This window comes from Maylandia zebra, linkage group LG16 (assembly GCF_041146795.1).
Source record: "Maylandia zebra isolate NMK-2024a linkage group LG16, Mzebra_GT3a, whole genome shotgun sequence".
Classification (NCBI taxonomy): domain Eukaryota; kingdom Metazoa; phylum Chordata; class Actinopteri; order Cichliformes; family Cichlidae; genus Maylandia; species Maylandia zebra.
The window spans coordinates 16944046-16962888 of NC_135182.1; the positions used below are offsets into that span (position 1 = coordinate 16944046).

The 18843-nt window shown below is 44.3% G+C and overlaps 1 protein-coding gene across 1 annotated transcript; it reads left to right on the forward strand.

Annotated features, from left to right (window-relative positions):
- The first annotated feature begins 1175 nt into the window (after positions 1-1175).
- Positions 1176-13917, forward strand: irs2b (insulin receptor substrate 2b). Its single transcript, XM_004551359.4, has 2 exons — positions 1176-4854; positions 11494-13917. The coding sequence occupies exons 1-2, from the start codon at positions 1548-1550 to the stop codon at positions 11496-11498; spliced, it is 3312 nt and encodes a 1103-aa protein (XP_004551416.3). The 5' UTR covers positions 1176-1547; the 3' UTR covers positions 11499-13917.
- The last annotated feature ends 4926 nt before the right edge of the window (positions 13918-18843 follow it).

The window sequence follows — 18843 nt, forward strand, 5'->3', positions numbered from 1 at the left end:
GGATGTGCAACTATTCAAAAGTGTTACTACAGTGTCACTTTTTACTGTGTTGGCCCAGGATACATAGCTGTCAGGACACACTGTACCTTCTCTTGGCAGCATGACGTTCCTGCTGGACGAGAAAAGAGGAGTTTCAGTCCCACAGGATGTCAAAAAGAGAATACTGGCTATCCGCAGCAAACTCAGATCACCATCCCGCCACGGTACCCAGTTTGCTCCCGCGTTTTATCATTACGCACATTACCAGCCGCTGACGCATTGAGATCAGGAGAATTTTTTGCGTCATCATGACTGCTGTGTTATATGACCATATATGGGGTACTTTTAGTTTCGTGTACAAGGAGTACTTTTAAGATTTTGTACGCTATAACCTCCTATCGCCTTAGATATTTTGGGCATATGTTCACCCCAGAATAACTGTTTTCACACCGCCACGCTCTGTTTCTGAATGGGTTAAGACAAACACAGAGATGAAGCAGTAAAAAACCCACCAAAAAACAAACAAAAAAATTGCAACTGAGCAGCTCTGGCAAACATGAATAAATCAGCAAGCAACCGCATTATGCAATAAAACACACTGCGTTCTGTGCGCTCTTGTCATTTCTTGTACTAGTTATTCCGCGCGAACAATTGGGTGCTTTCGCTTAAGAGTAAAAAAGGGGAAGAGGACGGGGGAGAATATCCCGCTTACACTGTGAATGCAGGCTTTTCTGGCTGAACGGCTCATGGGGAATATTAAATTCATGTGCCAGAGCTGCAGAGTCGACCAGGTGATGCTTGTTTACCAGTTGGAGAACACTGGAACGACTCCCTCTAGAGTTTAAATATGGTCAAAGTGTAGTGAGAGAAAAAACAAACACCCATGGTAAGAAAATTTCCGACAGTGAAACAATACCTGTAAATTATACGTGTATAAAACCAGTTACGCGTCATATATTCGGTCTGTGCATATAACGGATCTATACTCAGGTTATATTTTTCATAATCCACCCCGTAACGCCTTAAATGACGCAAATGATGGTTTTCTGAATCGGGGACATCTCGTTTGAGTAGTTGGGACCGGGCTATATCCTGCTAAAAAAAAACGTACACTGAAGCCAAACGAAGGATCATAGGAATAGGGATGCTATAAATAAAGCTACAGTCCTAACTGACTACACGCAAATGAGTCGGAAGAGGGCAGTGATAGTAGGAGGGCTCTCTCGCTCTCACTCTCTTTCCTTTCTCACTCCAGCATTCATCCCTTTTCCACCAATAAACCCAATGAGCTGAGTGCGCACCGCCCACTGTTGGTGAGTGCGTATTTTTTTCGTCTCCTTTCCCTTCTTTTTTTTAAAACCGGAGCTGAATGTGTAGATCGTCACATGTTGTTTCACCCTCTTCGGCCCGGACACCAGCAGACATGTGTTATTTATCGCTCGGCTGTGGGAGAAGACGAATTAACGTGAAACCGGCTCTGGAAGTAGAGGATTAAAAGAAAGCGAGTCGTTTCTTTTTACAACTAAAGGGAACGGAAGCATTGTGTCTGATAAGAGGAGGACGCGAGAATGGCGAGTCCGCCGAACACCGGTGATCAGTCGTTATTGGCCAGTAACGCAAACAGCGGCATCAAGAAATGCGGATATCTGAAAAAGCAGAAACACGGACATAAGCGCTTTTTTGTTCTAAAGGAGCCGAGCGAAGGTTTCCCTGCCCGGTTGGAATACTACGAGAGCGAGAAGAAATGGAAAAACAAATCGGCCCCGAAGAGAGTCATCCCTCTGGACTGCTGTCTCAATATCAGCAAGAGAGCAGACGCAAAATACAAATATCTTATTGCTCTTTATACCAAGGATGAGTATTTTGCTTTGGCGACGGAAAACGAGCAGGAACAGGAGAGCTGGTACCGGGTGCTGACGGATTTAATGGCAGAGGGGAAAGTATATGACGGCTCGGCGTCTAACTCTGCGTCCTCGCTGGTTGGCTACGACGAGTCGAGCTACGGTGTAATAACGCCGGTGACCGCCGCCTACAAGGAGGTATGGCAAGTAAATCTAAAATCTAAAGGTCTCGGACAGAGTCGAAATTTAACAGGGGTGTACAGGCTGTGTCTCTCCAGCCGGACTATCAGCTTCGTTAAGCTTAACTCTGATGTTGCCTCAGTCACCTTGCAGCTGATGAATATCCGGAGGTGCGGCCACTCTGACAGCTTTTTCTTCATAGAGGTTGGCCGATCTGCATCCACGGGTCCGGGGGAGCTGTGGATGCAGGCGGATGACTCTGTGGTGGCTCAAAACATTCACGAAACTATCTTGGAGGCCATGAAAGCCATGAAGGAGCTGTCGGAATTCCGCCCGCGCAGCAAAAGCCAGTCCTCTGGTACAAACCCCATCTCTGTACCCTCGCGGAGGCACCTGAATAATCTACCCCCGAGGCAGACCGGGCTTCCCCGGCGGTCGCGTACTGACAGCATGGCTGCGACCTCTCCTGTGAGCAAATGCTCCTCGTGTCGATTACGCACTGCGAGCGAGGGCGACGGCACCATGGCACGCACTATGTCAGTCACCGGGAGCCCCCTTAGTCCAGGGGTCCACAGGACCCTGCTGAGCAGATCTCATACCATTACTGCACGCCCTTCTCTGACGTTTGAATCTTCCACCCTCCAGCATAGTAAGTCCATGTCTATGCCTCTGTCTCCTTCTCCACCTGTGACCACTGCTTGTCCAAGCCATGCATCTTCCTGCCAAGACAGCGGTGCCCCTCGCCCCTCTAGCTGCAGTGCATCCTTCTCAGGCTCTCCCAGTGATGCTGGCTTTATATCATGTGAGGAATTTGGCTCTAGCCCTGCGGAGGCACGAGACCTCAGGTTACCGCTTACTCTCCGCAGCAACACTCCAGAGTCCCTCAAAGCAGACACCCCCCCATCCCGGGATGGCAGTGAGCTTGATGGCTACATGGTAATGGAGCGTCAGAACCAGAATGGTTACCGGTGGTTACCAGAATTTGACAAGGTGTATCGAAAGCGCACATACTCCCTCACCACCCCCCGTCAACCGAGGGGTCCTCCCCAAGTATCTTCAGCCTCCCTGGATGAGTATACTCTTATGAGGGCAACATACACCAGTGGAAGTCAGTCTTATCGCAGGTGTCACACCGCGTCTCCTAAAGGGATAAGTCTGGAGGATTACAGAGATGTTCAGATTGCTTCAAATGGTCACCAAGGCGACAGTGGCTATATGCCCATGATGCCTGGTGTGGCTCCTCTCACACCCGGGTCTAAGGATGACCCCTACATGCCCATGAGCCCTATGTGTGTATCTGCTCCAAAGCAAATCATCAACCCTTGTACAAAACCCTCCTCAATGGGGCTGGCCACGCGCATACACTCCCCCGGGGGTGTTTCTCTGGAGGACAGTGGGTACATGCCCATGTGGTGTGCAACCAAGATGTCAGTGGACAGCAACGATGGGAAGCTCGCCAATGGAGAATACCTGAATATGTCTCCTGTTGACACACAGGTGTCTTTTACACCCCCAGATTATATTCTCAGTCCTACAGGAGATCCCAGCCTCCCGCCAAGCCACAGGCAGCCTTATTCTTGCAGTTCTCTACCAAGATCACTTAAAGGACATTTGCAGCGCAGTGGGTCCACTGACACAGATCAGTATGTGGTGATGAGTTTACAGAGACAACGGATAGAAGAGGAATCCAACTACTGTCCTATCTCTTCAGGAAACTCTGCAACCAATGGCACTGTGGCAAGACCAGCCACTCCATCTTCTACTCCATCTCCTCTCAGAGTGGCTTGGATAGATGGAGGTCTGGTACACCGGAGTAGAGTCTGTCGGCCTACCCGCTTGGCTTTGGAATCCCTCAAAACACTACCATGCATGAGTGAGCACCCTCTTCCTTCAGAGCCACGCAGCCCCGGAGAATACATTAACATAGACTTTAGCAGTGTTAACCACAACACAACCACAGAGTCAAAGAGCCCTGAGTCCTCTGTAACCGCAGAGACGGGATCCCGGTCACTCTCAGGCTATGCTAATATTGATGTCAGCTCCACGGTTCAGCAGGTATCACACCAAACTAACTGTACAGACACAGCTGAACTGTTGACATGCCATAGTCTAGTTACCACTCAGCAGGAAACACAGGGAGTTGAAGAGGAGGAGGTGGAGGAAGATAAAAGCACAGAGGGACAGGAAAAGGAGAGGGGTGTTCCACAGCAAGGAAGCCTTAAGTGTCAGCCTGGTCCATTCAGTGACGACTACACTGAGATGACCTTTAGTCCTTCTGACCCTTTACCTGCTCTATGCACAACTCCCCGCCCGACCAGCCCTACTGCTTGTGTCCAGAGACTCAGCCTTGAGAGCAGCATAGTAGATGTGATGCCCCCTGTGCCCGTGGACTCTTTTCTCAAGGGAGGTCCTTCATTATCTGTTACAGTTGTAGATCCACACAGGGGGGCTAAAGTTATCCGGGCCGACCCTCACGGACGTCGTCGTCACAGTTCTGAGACCTTCTCTTCCACAACCACTGTCACACCCGTGTGCCCATCCTTTGCCAACGACACTAAACGGCACAGCTCTGCCTCTGTGGAGAACGTATCTCGCACAGTTCGTAGCTCTGAAGGACTCGGTGAGGAGTACAGCAGTCCCATGTGCAGGGAAACGTCAGCTGGCTATCAAAATGGACTTAACTACATTGCCTTAAACTTGATGGAGGGAAACCTTGGGGGATGCCGGTTAGGGGGCTGTGATGAACTCCTGAGGCTCAAGACAGCTTGTGGCTGCAAGGGGGGGCTGAATGGTTTCAACTCTAGCCCCTATGCCAGCCTGGGATTTAAGGAGACTGCTGCTGCTGCTGTGAAAGGTGAGCATTGTCACACATGTCCCACACACTCATTCATTCAGTGCATTTTCATTCATGAAGGGAGTGGCGTCAGGGTTGGAGTAGGATAGAGATCCGCCTCAGGGCAACTGTGTACTCTGCAGAGATAGGCCACACGTAATGTTGTTTGCAACACTTCTGGGCTCGTTTTCAGTCCCAAAGTTGATGATAATTACCTCTAGAGAACAAAAACAGCCTCAGTGGTTTGTCTGCAGGAGCGTCTGTGTGTCTGCCCCTTGCTGTCAGTTTGTCCTTTCCACTGCGAGTTAAAAAGCTGACACTTTATTTTTCTTGAAAGCTCTTTTGTGGCCATATAATCGTGACTGACCATCACTGCAATATCCGAGATAACAGCCTACAGATTTATGTAATCCGGTGTAGTAAACTACAGTAGCTTAGAGAAGCAAACTAGTTGTCAAGATTGCTATTGGGTGTAGGCTGTAATGTTTAGACAGGATTAGTCACCTACTTGTCACACCCAGGACACGCTGACAAATCTCGAGGCTGTGATGTTGATCCTGTTTTTAAAACTGCTTTTATTTTCTCTCAAATAAAAGCCCTGAATTAGACGGTTGAATGAAAGCGGTGCGGCATGCTGAATAACAAATGCATTCTGTGGAACATGTTGCCTCCTTGTCTTCCTCCCCTCCACACATCCCAGAGGACGCAAACTCCCCTTTATTAAAAAGTAATCTTTCTGCATCATCGCATTTTTTTGAAACGGTTTTATTTTAAAAACTTATGGTTATCTGCCTTCACGTTTGCTGTTCCGTTTATGTGAACGGTCTGTCCTGGTTTCCTCTCAGTGACGCAGTTTTGCACCGCGTCAGTGTTTCAAAAAAACATCTGATCTGATTCAGTGACGCATGCAGCGCTACACATGATGCCTCTATGGAAGCCGCTCGAAGGCGGCAAAGAGCACTCGCTATTGGTAAATCTGAAACGGTGTGTTACACAGACCTCAGAGAACAAAACGAATAAGCAGCAAAATCCCTGAGACTCGAAGGGGAAGAGTTGTTATCAAAATATTACCTTTCGCCTCATTTTCTTTCCTCTTTCTGCTGCATCAGGGGCTTTTCATCCATCTGTAAATGCCAAGGATTATTTACACGGATGGATGACATGGCAGGGACATGTCAGAAGTTGCTGTTGTTTCTAAAGAAAATACAAAGTGTTAAGATCATAGTGACTCAGGAGTCAGTGTTCCTGATGGTGAAATACAAGAGTTTAATTGCTGTTTGCAGTTTCACAACTAAGTTGTCTCTTTGTCTCAGCTGGCTCCCCTGCTGTGAGAGCGCAGCCAGTGTGGAGCTCGGTGCAAGTCATCGGGTTCCCCAGAAAAACAAGTGAGTCAGTTGTTTATCAATTGTCAGGTACTGGGTTTCAGGACTGGAATGTGGGCAGTGTGCAAAGGTTGCTGGGAGAGGTGAACGCTCACTTGTTTTTCTAACCTGCTGGGATGAAATCGGGAGGGGAGGGGTTCTTTTTTTCACTATGAGCAACTTCACAAATTGTCAAATGAGCTGGTGGTTTTGTTGTTTGTTTCTTTTTCTTTCTTTTTTACACAGGAGACTTGTCTGAACACATGTGACTTGTGTGCACCTGAGGCACGCACAGGTATCCGTGAGAATTCGCTGTGATCTGTACATTTATGGGATTTATGGAATTTTTTATGGAATTTTTTTTTTTTAACCCGTGGTGCAAGGCTAGAAGAGCAGGGGTGGAGGAAGGAGGGAGGTGAAAGAACAATGGTGATGGATGGTTGACTTGTTTTGTTTTTCATGTATAACAAAATGGACTATTGAGCTGCTGGCAGAAGGCAGAGAGTGGGTGAGAAGGAAGAATGGAAGAAAAATGCTGAATGACAGAAAGATCAGTGCCTTCCCAACAAGCAGCTGCTGGCCTTTGCTTCGGTAACTTTAGTACATGTGGCTACAACAGCGAGGAAAGTTGTTGATACTCGCATCCAAATACATAGCATTCCGATACGAGAGGAAAAATAGGGCCCGTCTGTTTACTACAAGATGGCAGGCTATACCACATTCTCACCTTATCACTGAGTGAACCATAGTTTGCATTCCCGGTTGTATATCACACTGTCACAGGTAGATTACGAAATCACCTGTCCTCATTTGGCACTGTGGTGTGAAGGGGAAGCTGAGCGGAGGGAGGGCGTTATAAAAATGCTTGACTTTCTGTATGAAAATCCTAAAGTATGGCTCAGTTGAGTTTGTGTATTTTAAGCGTTAGAGAGGGAGCGAGAGAGAGAGAATGGGGTGGTAGTGGCGCAGTGTGGTGCGTGGCTTTCAGTGCAAGCTTTGGACTAGTGTCAGCTTCTTGAACTTTGGGCTAGTTTTTGTGAGTGGGGGATGTTACCACTGGAGCATTACCACTAATCTAAAGAAAAAGAGAGGCACGTGCACTCCTTTTACAGCTTTTTTTATTTTTGGCTCGTCCTCATATCTACTTTTAGAGTATCTACACTGCCACTTATCATATCACTATAAAAGCCTCTTTATTATCCGCCTGCCGTCTTCTTTTCCCTAACCTGTCCTCATTTATCGAGTGCTCGTCTCTCTGACTGTAAGCAGTCTTGCATGAATGCAGACAGCAGAGAAAGATTCACGCTTTCCATTTGTGGGCCCAGACCCCCCTGCAACCCCCCGAAATACAGACACACGCATTTTGACTTTGTGTGCCTCTCCCATGTGCGTACACACACACACAGGCGTCAGCAGATGGTGGAGGGGTTGGGTGTGGGGTCAGGGGGTTTGCACCTGCCTCGCCAAGCAGTGCTCACTGGTTATCTGGCCCTTCAGAGGAGAGTGACAATACGCTAATGACTGGCCGCCATCTGCTACGACAGCTACGGGAGAAGGTTGTGGGCGTGGCCAAGCACTCTCAAGGAGCTACCAACCCCCCCCCCACCTCATCCAATGCATCCCTCCCCCAACCCAAACCCCTTCTTCCTCTCTTCAAGCATTGTTTTTCTTTTCAGTAATCATGTGACACCCCACGCCACACACCTTCTCCATATTGGGGCGTTCACAGGCCTTTTGTTTTTCCTGTTGTTTTGCGACCTCAGTGGGCCGTGTCTGATTGCTGAAGGCCATAAAGGATTACCTAACAATGCACTAAAAAAATTAGCTAATCATGTCTGAGTAGAGCAGCTGACAAGACACTTTACTTCTCTTGCTGCTCGGGAGAAATCCATTACATAAATACTGCAGTTTTTTACGACTTTTATGGCTTTTTTTTGTTAATTCCAGTGCATTTAAAAGATGTCATGTGTGGCTCTGGGAAACAGTGGTGACTGTTTTCACTATGAGAAAGAGGAGTTAGTCATAAAAATAATAAACAGTTATAGCCTTAGGACTATGTTATGTTTATGAGCTGGTGGAAAAGTATGCCATCTTCATGTCTGACATTTTTTTTGTTGTTGATAAAATTAATTGTGAATCATCATATACATAAAGAATTTCCTGTAGAAAGTGCACAGAGAATACCTTTACTCGGGTTTTTGGCTCCACGCAGCATTTTGAGGAACCCACAGTCTCTGTCCTCACCTGTCCTGTACACCCCTCCCATCTCCTCCCCACGCACATACGCACACAGACACACATGCACAGTGCTCCAGGCTGTCTGATACATAACTCTTTGAGCAAACTAGGGCGGGATGTTCTAGCGCTAGATGAAAACAAAGTTAACCTCCCGTATCCTCAGTTTAGCTTGGAGGTAAGAAGGATTACATTCAGGTCAGGATTAAGCATTGTTTAGTAGCTTGTGTTTTTTTTTTTTTTGCTTTTTGTTTTTAAATGCAGAGGAAGAGACAGATCCTCTGTGACTGTGAGTGGACATTTTATGGTAATTATACCCACAAGGCACATTAAGTGAGTTTAGTCTTGGCTGCTAGCTAATTATACCTTTTTTTCCCCCCCCGTCATAAGCAGACCGGCTACTCATGAACTCTTTCCCAACTTTCTGACCTCCCCACTTGGTTTGTTAATGCTCCTCTGTAGAGCTGATAGTCGTACCGTTAGTTTCGTTATATTCAGTGGCTTAATTATATAAGCTTTATTTTCTGGTGCTTTTATAAAGGAGTAGTTGAAATAATTCACAAACACGCAGTTTCATATTCTCACAATTATTATTATTATTATTATTATTATTATTATTATTATTATTATTATTATATTCGAGCTAACCGTAAACTGAATGGTTTTGCATTTTTGACATGCTAAGCAAAACATCCAAATGTGTCAGCGGAGCTTAGGGAAACTGATTTGCTTTGGTGTTTTTTTTTTCCCCTCCACCTTTTTTTGTAGACCAAATGATTTACTGAGGAACTAATTGCCGGATTAATCAATAATCCACGTGAACTGCTGCAAGTGGATAATGTGACACGATGAGGAATGCCAAAGCTCTGTATGCAATAGTGAGTCAGCTGGATTGCCGAGTTGTGCAGCATTGTTTTTCTTTTTGTTGTTGTTTAGCTGGTCAGACAAAGGTGTGGGAGGTCAGAGGTGAAGTCAGTCAGTCAGTGTTTGTTCACTGAAGATTAGAGAGGAGGTAGTGGGGCAGGAATGTAAACAGAGCAGATCTGAGCCTGCTGATCTCTCCTTGTTTGTCTGTAGGTTCGTTTCCAGTCTACCCCACAATAAAAGCAAAAACAGTTTGCAGTCCACTTCCTTTCTCTTGAATGTTGCTCAGAGTTGCAGTTTGGAGTAGTTCCCTTTAAAGCCTGTTCATTTATCTCATTGACAACATCAAGCTACTCAAGTCTGTGGTGGTTACAGACAGAGTAACTTGTTTACTCTGACTCTGAAGCTCTAGAGAGGAGGCTGCTAATACATGCCTGTGTGTTTGTGTGTGTGTCTTATTCTTGAATGGAGCATAGCTAAATTTAGCCTGTGAGAACTAAATAAATAATGAACAGAGCCCAAGTCTATGTGTGTGTGTGTGTGTGTGTGCGTGCGTGTATGTGCTTGTGTGTGTGTGTGTGTGTGGGTTGGGACAGGGGGCACAGACAAGAGTTGTTGGGAGGGGCGGAGGAGGAATGTGTGTCTGTGCTCCAAAAAGAGGAGGGGTAGAAGCCATTGGGTTCATTCCCCCATTAGACCTCTGTCCTCTTCTCTCAATAACATCCCCCTCCCCAAATCTTCCTGCCCACCCACGCTTTCTTCACTCAGATTCTATTTAAATCGCATGTTTCGAACAGAAAATGTGTGTATGCGCAGTCCCTATATGCACTTGCAAGATTGTCCACAAACAAGGAAGTGTGTTTATGTTCATGGCTACACCTAACAGCTAATCTGAGCTGTTAGTGATTCAACAGTCCTTCCCGGCAGATCTCAGTCATTCTCACCTATGTGCCTGCCTATACAGGCTGTCGACTGGCCCAGCCCCTCCAGAAACAGACACACACACACACACACACACTTGACTGTTATGGTCCATCGGTCCCATGACCTCACTGCATTCCCGTTCCTCTCTGTCAGGTTGATTCTGTTACTGTGTTTTTTCCACCCCGTCCCAACACGGCCTTTCCGCTGTATTCTGCCTCTGACACCCGTGGCGATAAAGACACAGAGCTCGCTCAGCGCCAGGTAGCCTCAAGAGTGAAATCATCTCCTCTGTTATTCAAATGAACTCAGTGGTTCCACGGTTTTGCATCACAGACGTCCCCGAGCAGCAGTAAAGGTGCCCTGGCATTTCCAGTTTAGTTTTTTTTTTTTTTTTTTTTTTTTGAAGCTTTTGATTGGACATCAGGATCAGCATCAATTTACATTTATAGCCAGTATGTATAGGGAAAAAAGCCCAGAACAGACGTGTGCCTGTTTGCGGTGAGAATAGCTGAGGAGGGGGGCTGCAAGGGCTGAATGAAAGGTTTGTTTTAGAGAATGACGATCACATCCAGCTTTGTGAAAACGGCTCTTGTTCACGACTGGGGAAGAGGGAGAGGAGACAGCAAATGAGGGAAGAAATGCAGCTACAGACCGTGTGTGTGTGTGTGTGTGTCTCTGCGTGTGTGTGCGGGTCACCCAGCCAAGACTTCCGCTCCCATTTGATAGCTCTGCATGCAAATGAAACCTCACAAACATGTACACAGGGGCAAGGGTCAGTGCAGCTTTCCACTGGGAGAAAAGCAACACTCTCAAAGACTCTGGGTTCATGGTATTTGAAAGTACATAGCTGCGGTATGTGTGGGAGCAATTAAGAATACCTGTTTGTTAGTGTGTGGGAGTGTTGTTGGCGTGACGTTTGCCATCACTGGCCTGTTTCAGCTGCACAGTGCTAAATGCCACTCTGCTTTTTTTTTCCCCTGCTGTAAAAGCACCTGCCACTTGAGTGTCTACCAGCTGAGGAATACACACACAGACACACATACTCATACACGAAAGCAGGCCTCTTGAAATGCACTCATTCCTTACTTGGTAGCAGAGTGACCTTCCCCTCCCCTCGATTGTTCTGTCCTACATAATAAATGATGCAAACTGTATGTACACGCTTAGATTAAGTTACTGGGGGGAATATTGACTTTTTTTAACTTATATTTCATTTCATTTCTATAAATTACATGATAAGAAACTAACTCTTTTCTTCTTCTTCTTCTTCTTTCAGAATGAAGGCTGATGGGTCTTCCCAACTTGCCTCCCCCCCCCACCCCTTCCTCCTCTTCTTCTTCCTGTGAATGTAGGATTTCACTTCAGCCAGATGCCGAGGTCGCCAGAGCGACAGCTGGACCTTGTGCTGTAGCCCATGTCCTTTGACCCTTCTGCCGCCTCTGGGGGTTACGGGGACAGCCATCGCCATGGAAACACGGACATTTGACCCTCCCTCCTTTTTTGTGGCACCTAAACATTCTGGTGCCATTGCTGCTGTAGTGCTAGATTTAAACAAACAGAAAACTAAAAACCGACTTTTAATTCTAAGCATAGTTAGGTAACTATGTGTCTAGGTACGTCAGCCTGCAGTATACTATGTTCATCGCTGGTATTGTTATTATCAATTATACAATTTCAACTGGCTTTCTAATGGCTTCGACCAGTAGTTGCCAGACATTCACACCTGAAAACCTGTGAACCAAACTTGGAGAGCATGCGTGCGCAAACATGCACGCAAAACCCTTCATGCATACAGATGACATGTATTTATTTATTTATCGTGTATGTGTGTATGCATTCATTGAAATGTCTGAGAATTTGTAAACAGATTGTACTGCAAAAAGAGACGGCATTTATGAACATATTTAAAATCAAAGGTAACATTTGCTAAAAAAAAATAAACCCTACCTCAGCACCAAGTTACACAGTAGAATTCTATATATATATATATATATAAAATATTTATTTTCAAAGGTGAATGTTTTTTAAAAAGTCACCGATCCAAAGCCTTACTCCAGCCATCAGCCCCCACCTGATGGATTTTCTTTTCTTTTTTTTTAGGTTGGACCTCTAAACACGCAGTATATCAAAGATTTAACTGATCATCACAGAGACTGAATGTTCATTAGAGCCGAATGAGAGCCGACCTCTCTGAGATTAAGTTCCCTCTCTCCCCACATTTATGACTAGATTATGTATTAGAAATCCAGAGTAATATATTTATTATTGTACCTTTAAATGGAGGTATTCATACACACTAAAATAATACTTGGAGGATGTTGGAGAAATAGGTGACGTTGCATTGCAAATGCATGCAGCTGTGACAAATGTAACTGCAGCATGAGCCAGGTCCACCTGGACCTGATCATGTGAAATGTGGCCTGTCTGAGTAAGAGTCTCAGCACCTTTTAAACACTACACCAACTCACCCGCCGTTCACCTAAAATATCCTGCACACCTGACAGGACAAGGGACTGAAACGTGAATGTTTGAAGTTATTTATACAGAGCAACTGGACAGCCCAGTGTCTCACATTTTCTCACCTGATGCCTCATTGTGGAGCTCTGTCACACCACGCCAGGCAGCACTGAGCAATGTGGTACATGCAGGACTGAGTCTAACTGGCTGTTCAAAAAGCCACTCGATAGCTTGAATCCATGGCCTCCACTGCATGGTCTTGCATTTACAAACTTGTCTAGATTGTAACACAGGACACACTGAATGTAGTACATGCTGTGTTCCGAGACTGGGAGCGCGCAACCCGACGAACACAACAACAGCAACAGTGAAACATGCAGAGGTACCGAATGGGAACTACAACACAGACACAAGCCGAATAAACGAAAGAAACCAGGGGAAGTATCTTATTATTTATCTGAACTCACAGGTACTTAACCTTTGCCTATATACTGTAAATAGCGCAGCGTTACATCGAAAATGTGTAAGCAAATCCTGAGAAACTTCGAGTGTTAAGTTAGATAACTTATGTTATTTTTAATGTACATAGTTAAATATTTGAGTGAACTTTCTGATACAACAGAAGCACTAATTAAGTTATAACGCTAACCAGTATGGTTTGGTTTTGATTTTTTTTTTTAAAAACTGATTTGGGATGGTCTTGTAAAGTGGATGCCACTATGACGACATTTTCTAATGCTGTAATTCTAAAAAACAAAAACAAGAAAAAAAAGATTTTAAAGAAATCAATAATACTTGACATAATTAATTCTTGATACTTAGGTACACCACAAATGGCTTATATGCAATATTTACACTTTTAAAAAGAAATTAGTTTACAAGGACGAACCAAATGTATAAATACTGTTAATAATGTTTGTTAAACCTTAATTCAAATTTTTGCTGTTTGTACATTTTTTTTCCTTCAATTTTGAAACGGAAACTTTTTCCTGCTTGTTTTTGCTAATCGAGCCTGTTGGTGTTTTGAGCAGTGTTTTTTGCATTTGGATAATGTTTCCAGTTTTTAATTCAGCATCAAGGTTGCGATATGGGCAATGGCTTACTCTGCTGTGGCTTTTCATTGTAAATATTTCATATCATGCACATTGTGATACTACTAAATGATAATTTAAACTTAGTTCATTGCTTTAGACAGTGTTGATTCTTTATAGACACATGCAATAAATAATATTTAAGAAAGCTATTTCTCTCTGTTGCTGTTCTCTTTCACACCCTGCATGAATAAGCGCAGGATGTTTCCTGCCAGTTTAACAGGAAAAGCTCATTATAAATGAGAAAAGTGAAGAGTGGATACTGTATATCTCACTTGTCTTTCACTTCTCCCCTTGTGTTCTCTGAGTGTATGTAAATCCATGCTTCTCTTTGAGAAAGACTGCGTCAGAAACCGGGTGTAGGCCTAATCTGGTGTTGCCTCCAGCATTAGCATTGTTATTGTTTTTCTATGCTTTCCTCCCAGTCCCCACCCCCAGCTATGGTAATTAGACCAGCATGTTGAAACAGCCCCCCTGTAACTGGGAGGGGATAAATGACACAGTAGTAAAAGAAAGATTTCTCACCCTCAGCCATATGCTATCGGATTATACATTCTCAAAGATTTGCTAATTAAATGGGTAATTAATGCTGAGAAATAGGTGTGATTGTCTACTGTGACGAGTCGTGTGTCTGGAAGGGAAGGGGTAGTTGTTTGTGCAGTTGTAGGGATATGACATGTTTGCAGAGCAAGTCATAAAGCTCAAAAGAAGGGGCGGGTTACAGAGAAATGCACAGGTAGACCGAGAGAGGCAGAAACAGAATGATAGCCTGAAGGTAGATCGCTCGTCCCAACAGCATAAGCAGAGGCTACAAGGCTAATGAGAGCAAAATTGTAGAGACCAAAGTGTGACATACACCTATTCCCTGTAAACCAAATCTCATCCATCACCGAAGTGCTCATTGCTCCTGTTCTCCCTCTTGCTTGACTTGCTCCTAACGTTTAATTAAAGACTGTACTTTATCTCATTAAATAGTAAAGAAGGGATAAAGCGTAAAGCTGCAGGCCAATTGTCCCTCCCTTTCTCCTCTGTTCTTTGCTGTCACAAGAGTCATGTTGTCACTTGAGAGAAGGAGAGGGGAAATAAAAACAGTCCGGCTTTTATTACTGTGTGCTGAAAACGCTGTACACGGAAGAAAGCCTCTCAGCAATACGGGAAACTGGCATGTGCATCCACGATAAAGATGCAAATCACAGTTACAGTAAGATAATGCAAAGTCAATGAACTTGTTTGTGAATATCATCTGCATACTTGCCCTGTGGGTGCATGTGAATATGCATTCGTATCAGCTGGGGTTGAGGCAGCATGTTTGTTCAACAATCAATAGGTCCATATGAGTAACATAAAATATCTAGTTACCCCAGGGAGTCATCAGGCTTATGGGCAGGGACCTGCAGCCGCTCCACAGGAAATGGCTCGCTTCCGGAAAGCTGTCCGGGACACCACCGCTGCATTAGTGGTCGTGTGTGGGTGATTTTAAAAGCTTGCACAGTTTGTGGCCATTTGTGGATGTGTCCCCCACAACGGTCAGGCTTTAATTGGTTCATGTGACCATCTTTGGCCAACATGCAACATATTTTCATGTCAACATAGACAAAAAAAAGAACAAAAATACAGTCACAATGTTACCTAACTAGAAGTGAAGTCTATGCAAAACAGAAGCACGTCACATTGCAGATGCTGCAATAAATTCAGTGTCACTAGCATGGCACATGTATTCACGCGTGACATGTGTTGACTGCGTGTCATATTAGTGATTCGTGTTTAATAACATGTGTAGTGATCTGTTACAGGCTGTATGTCAGACGAAAACAAGGAATACCTTGTACTATAATGCAAACCTGTTCACTCATTTACTAAGGTTGGATTAGCCAGTGTACTCTGCATCATTAATGATAAACATGCAGATGACTAATTGGTTTGTAGGCACGGAACATTACAACAGTCACATTTATGCAATTTCATCTAAATAAATGTTTTGACATTGTTTTTGTACCTTTCTCTGTTTTTTTAAAGCTCCAAATCTGTTTGTTGTTGTTACCATGTTTTAAACGGACCTTTCCAAAGGGAACGCTGGCGTGCACTGTTAGATATTTAAGATTTGTAATATTTTCTCAACTCAAACTTTTAAATACGAATCTCTCTTCTGTAATTATCACTGAACTATTTGGATTTAATCAGTCTTTGTCAAGGCTCCCTGTAGATGCAGTCAGGTGCTGCATGGATTCATCCATATTCAACATCCTGGATGTTTCCCACAGATATAATAAGAAGGAATATGCACGTCTGCATTCAGCAATATTTTTTTTACCATATTTGTATATTGTGTGAAAGATAATAGATGACAGGCTCACGAGAGAGACAGAGTTCATACTTCGAGTTACGGCGCTCCCGTTTTACACTTGTGAGTGTTTAACTGTACGCTTGGAGCCCTGGAACACATTAACACAGTCGAGTCATCCTCTCTGTGTTTTCTGCCAGCAAACCTGCAGTAAACAAGGGATTACTTCCTCTTTCGAGTGTAATGTGAGAATGCAGAAGCGGTTTCTTCCCATCCACTTTATTTACCGTCACACAAACAGCTAGAATTGACATCCTTTGGTTTTTCTTGCCAACTAGTCAAACTGCAGTTTGCATCAGTGATATAAATAAGACATTTTTGAGAAGTTTGGAATTCTTCAGTTATATTCACAAAGATGTTTTCATTTGAGTTGAATCAGTTCATCTTAACAGTTGATGCCAAATTTGAAGAAACGATATCGGCTTCTTTAGAATGAAGAGGACCATTAAACAACCTGAAAAACAAAAAGTAGCTCCAGCCATCACTTTGAGCATAAAAACAAATGTATACTGTAGAGAACTTGTGTCAGACTTCATATAAACATATAATCAGTATTTGAGACTTTGCAAAACCAGCAAAGTCTTCATTAAGACAGTCCAAGTGTAGAAGGAGAGGGTATAGTGCTGCTAGAAAGTGGGAGTTATTTGTGAATTAGTTAACCCATAATGTTGTTTGGTTCATTCAGAATAATTTCTTTCTCAAAATTACAGGAATTAAATGAAGTTCTGTGCCTGATAACTTAAAGAGAACTTTCCAAGAGGTTCCCAGACTGTGATACAAATAATAAATGAGTCAGTACGGAAGCACCAGTTGAGTTTGACCCAGCATGTTTTGTATGTGTGTGTGTGTGTGTGTGTGTGTGTGTGTGTGTGTGTGTGTGTGTGTGTGTGTGTGTGTGACAGAAGGGGGTTTGCCTGTTGCTTACTCTTCATCTATTACTGTGTGTCTGTGTTTGTAACTATATGCATGTGTGCTTGGTCAGCTTGTTCACTAGAAATTCCCAGCTGTTTTCCAGGTAATGTTCTCACGCTTCTTTTGCATCTCCTGTTTCTCACACTGGCTGCTTTGACTATAATCCCTTCCTACAAGCACACATGCACGCATGCACGCACGTCCGCATGCATGCACACACACATGGCCCTGCCTTTTTAACTGGCCACCAGGTGAACAACAACAACCCACCTGACACACTCAAACAAACTCACACCCCTTCCTGCCTCTGATGATAGAGAAGAAGCCACAACCAAAATGGGATGGGAGCGGGGGAATGAGCACACAAACAAACAAACACACGCACGCAAACACACACACACACACACACAATGGGGGACCAAAATGTGAAGCGGGTGAAAAAAGGAAGAGGCAGATGGGAAAGGTGGAAAGACAAAGACTGGGACAGAAGAGAACGTGCAGGAACCAACAGGATGAGCTCATGCCCTCTCCTGGCACTGCACACTTGGTGTGACTCATACCAAGCAGGTGTGTCTGCATGTGTGTTTACATCTGCCGATCAGCTCAGGGTGTGTCCTCACATTATCGTGCCGGTGAACATGTTTTTTCAAGCACAGGTAGAGCTATTCATTACATGAGTGTTTCAGCGGGTTGACTTGTTTATCGTCACTCCGCCTGCATAATCAAAGTGACAATGAGGATAAAGAATGGCTTTTAAAATAGTTTGTCTTTTTCCCCAGAACACAAATTTAGAAAAACAGCAGACCAACAGAGGGTATGATGTAAGGATTACCAGTTTAGAAACCCCTGACTACTATGTACTTCCTTGAAAGTAACCGCATCCTCCCCGAGAGCAGCAGTATGAGAGAGAGTTTTTTTTTTGGGAGTGGGCCCCTGCTAAAAGTCTCCTGTTCCCCTCCCTGCTTTTGCCTCAAAGTGATGGATGTGGTTGGTGGAGACAGCACACAACCTGCAGACAGCCGCCAGCTCCTTAGAAGGAAACTCCATCTGCGTCCGTGGTCGCTGAGTGTCAGCAAGCAGCACGTATACATATGCGTTGAGAGAAAGTTTGATAACGGCACAAGAATCCAAAGTCTGCTGTTCATGAAGTGAGTAAATTTGCTGCTCAGATTCATCCCATGGGAAAACGAAAAAGTAATTGTACGACTCTTCGCGGATCACCAGCACCGATGTGTTGAAAGCCCAAGTCACGTATACGGACTTCAGTGCATCTCTCAGCACAAGATCAACCATGATGAAATTCCTGTTGGCTAACACTGTGATAATTCCATGTTTTACACACCTCGATAGAACTCATTTATTTAACATCAATATGAAAAATGCATGCTTTCTATTGTATTATAATGGTACAACAGAAAAAGAAGCAAACAAAAGGGTGCACACACCACTGCTAAACCTTCTCATGTGCAAAATGGGATGTTTCTCTTTGATGTTCAAAACACTGAAAAAGGTGTACATGCTAAAGTAACTGCAACAAACCTTCTGTATAAATTCTTGTAAAAAGCTACTTCAGGACTGACAGGACGACCGGAAATAGAGATTAACTTAACTTTTTCTAACATTTCCTGTAGATAATCTGGACCATTGTTCTCGCTTTTTCGGCATAACCTGTAAATAAAATGACCACTAATGTTTCACGTCCTCTAATCTGCATGTCGCCTCCATCTACAGTTTTCTTTATCTCTGATGATATTCTGAATTCTCCGGGTTCGTGTCTTATCTCACCCGGTCTCGGCATGACGCACAGAGCTGAGCAAGGTCATAC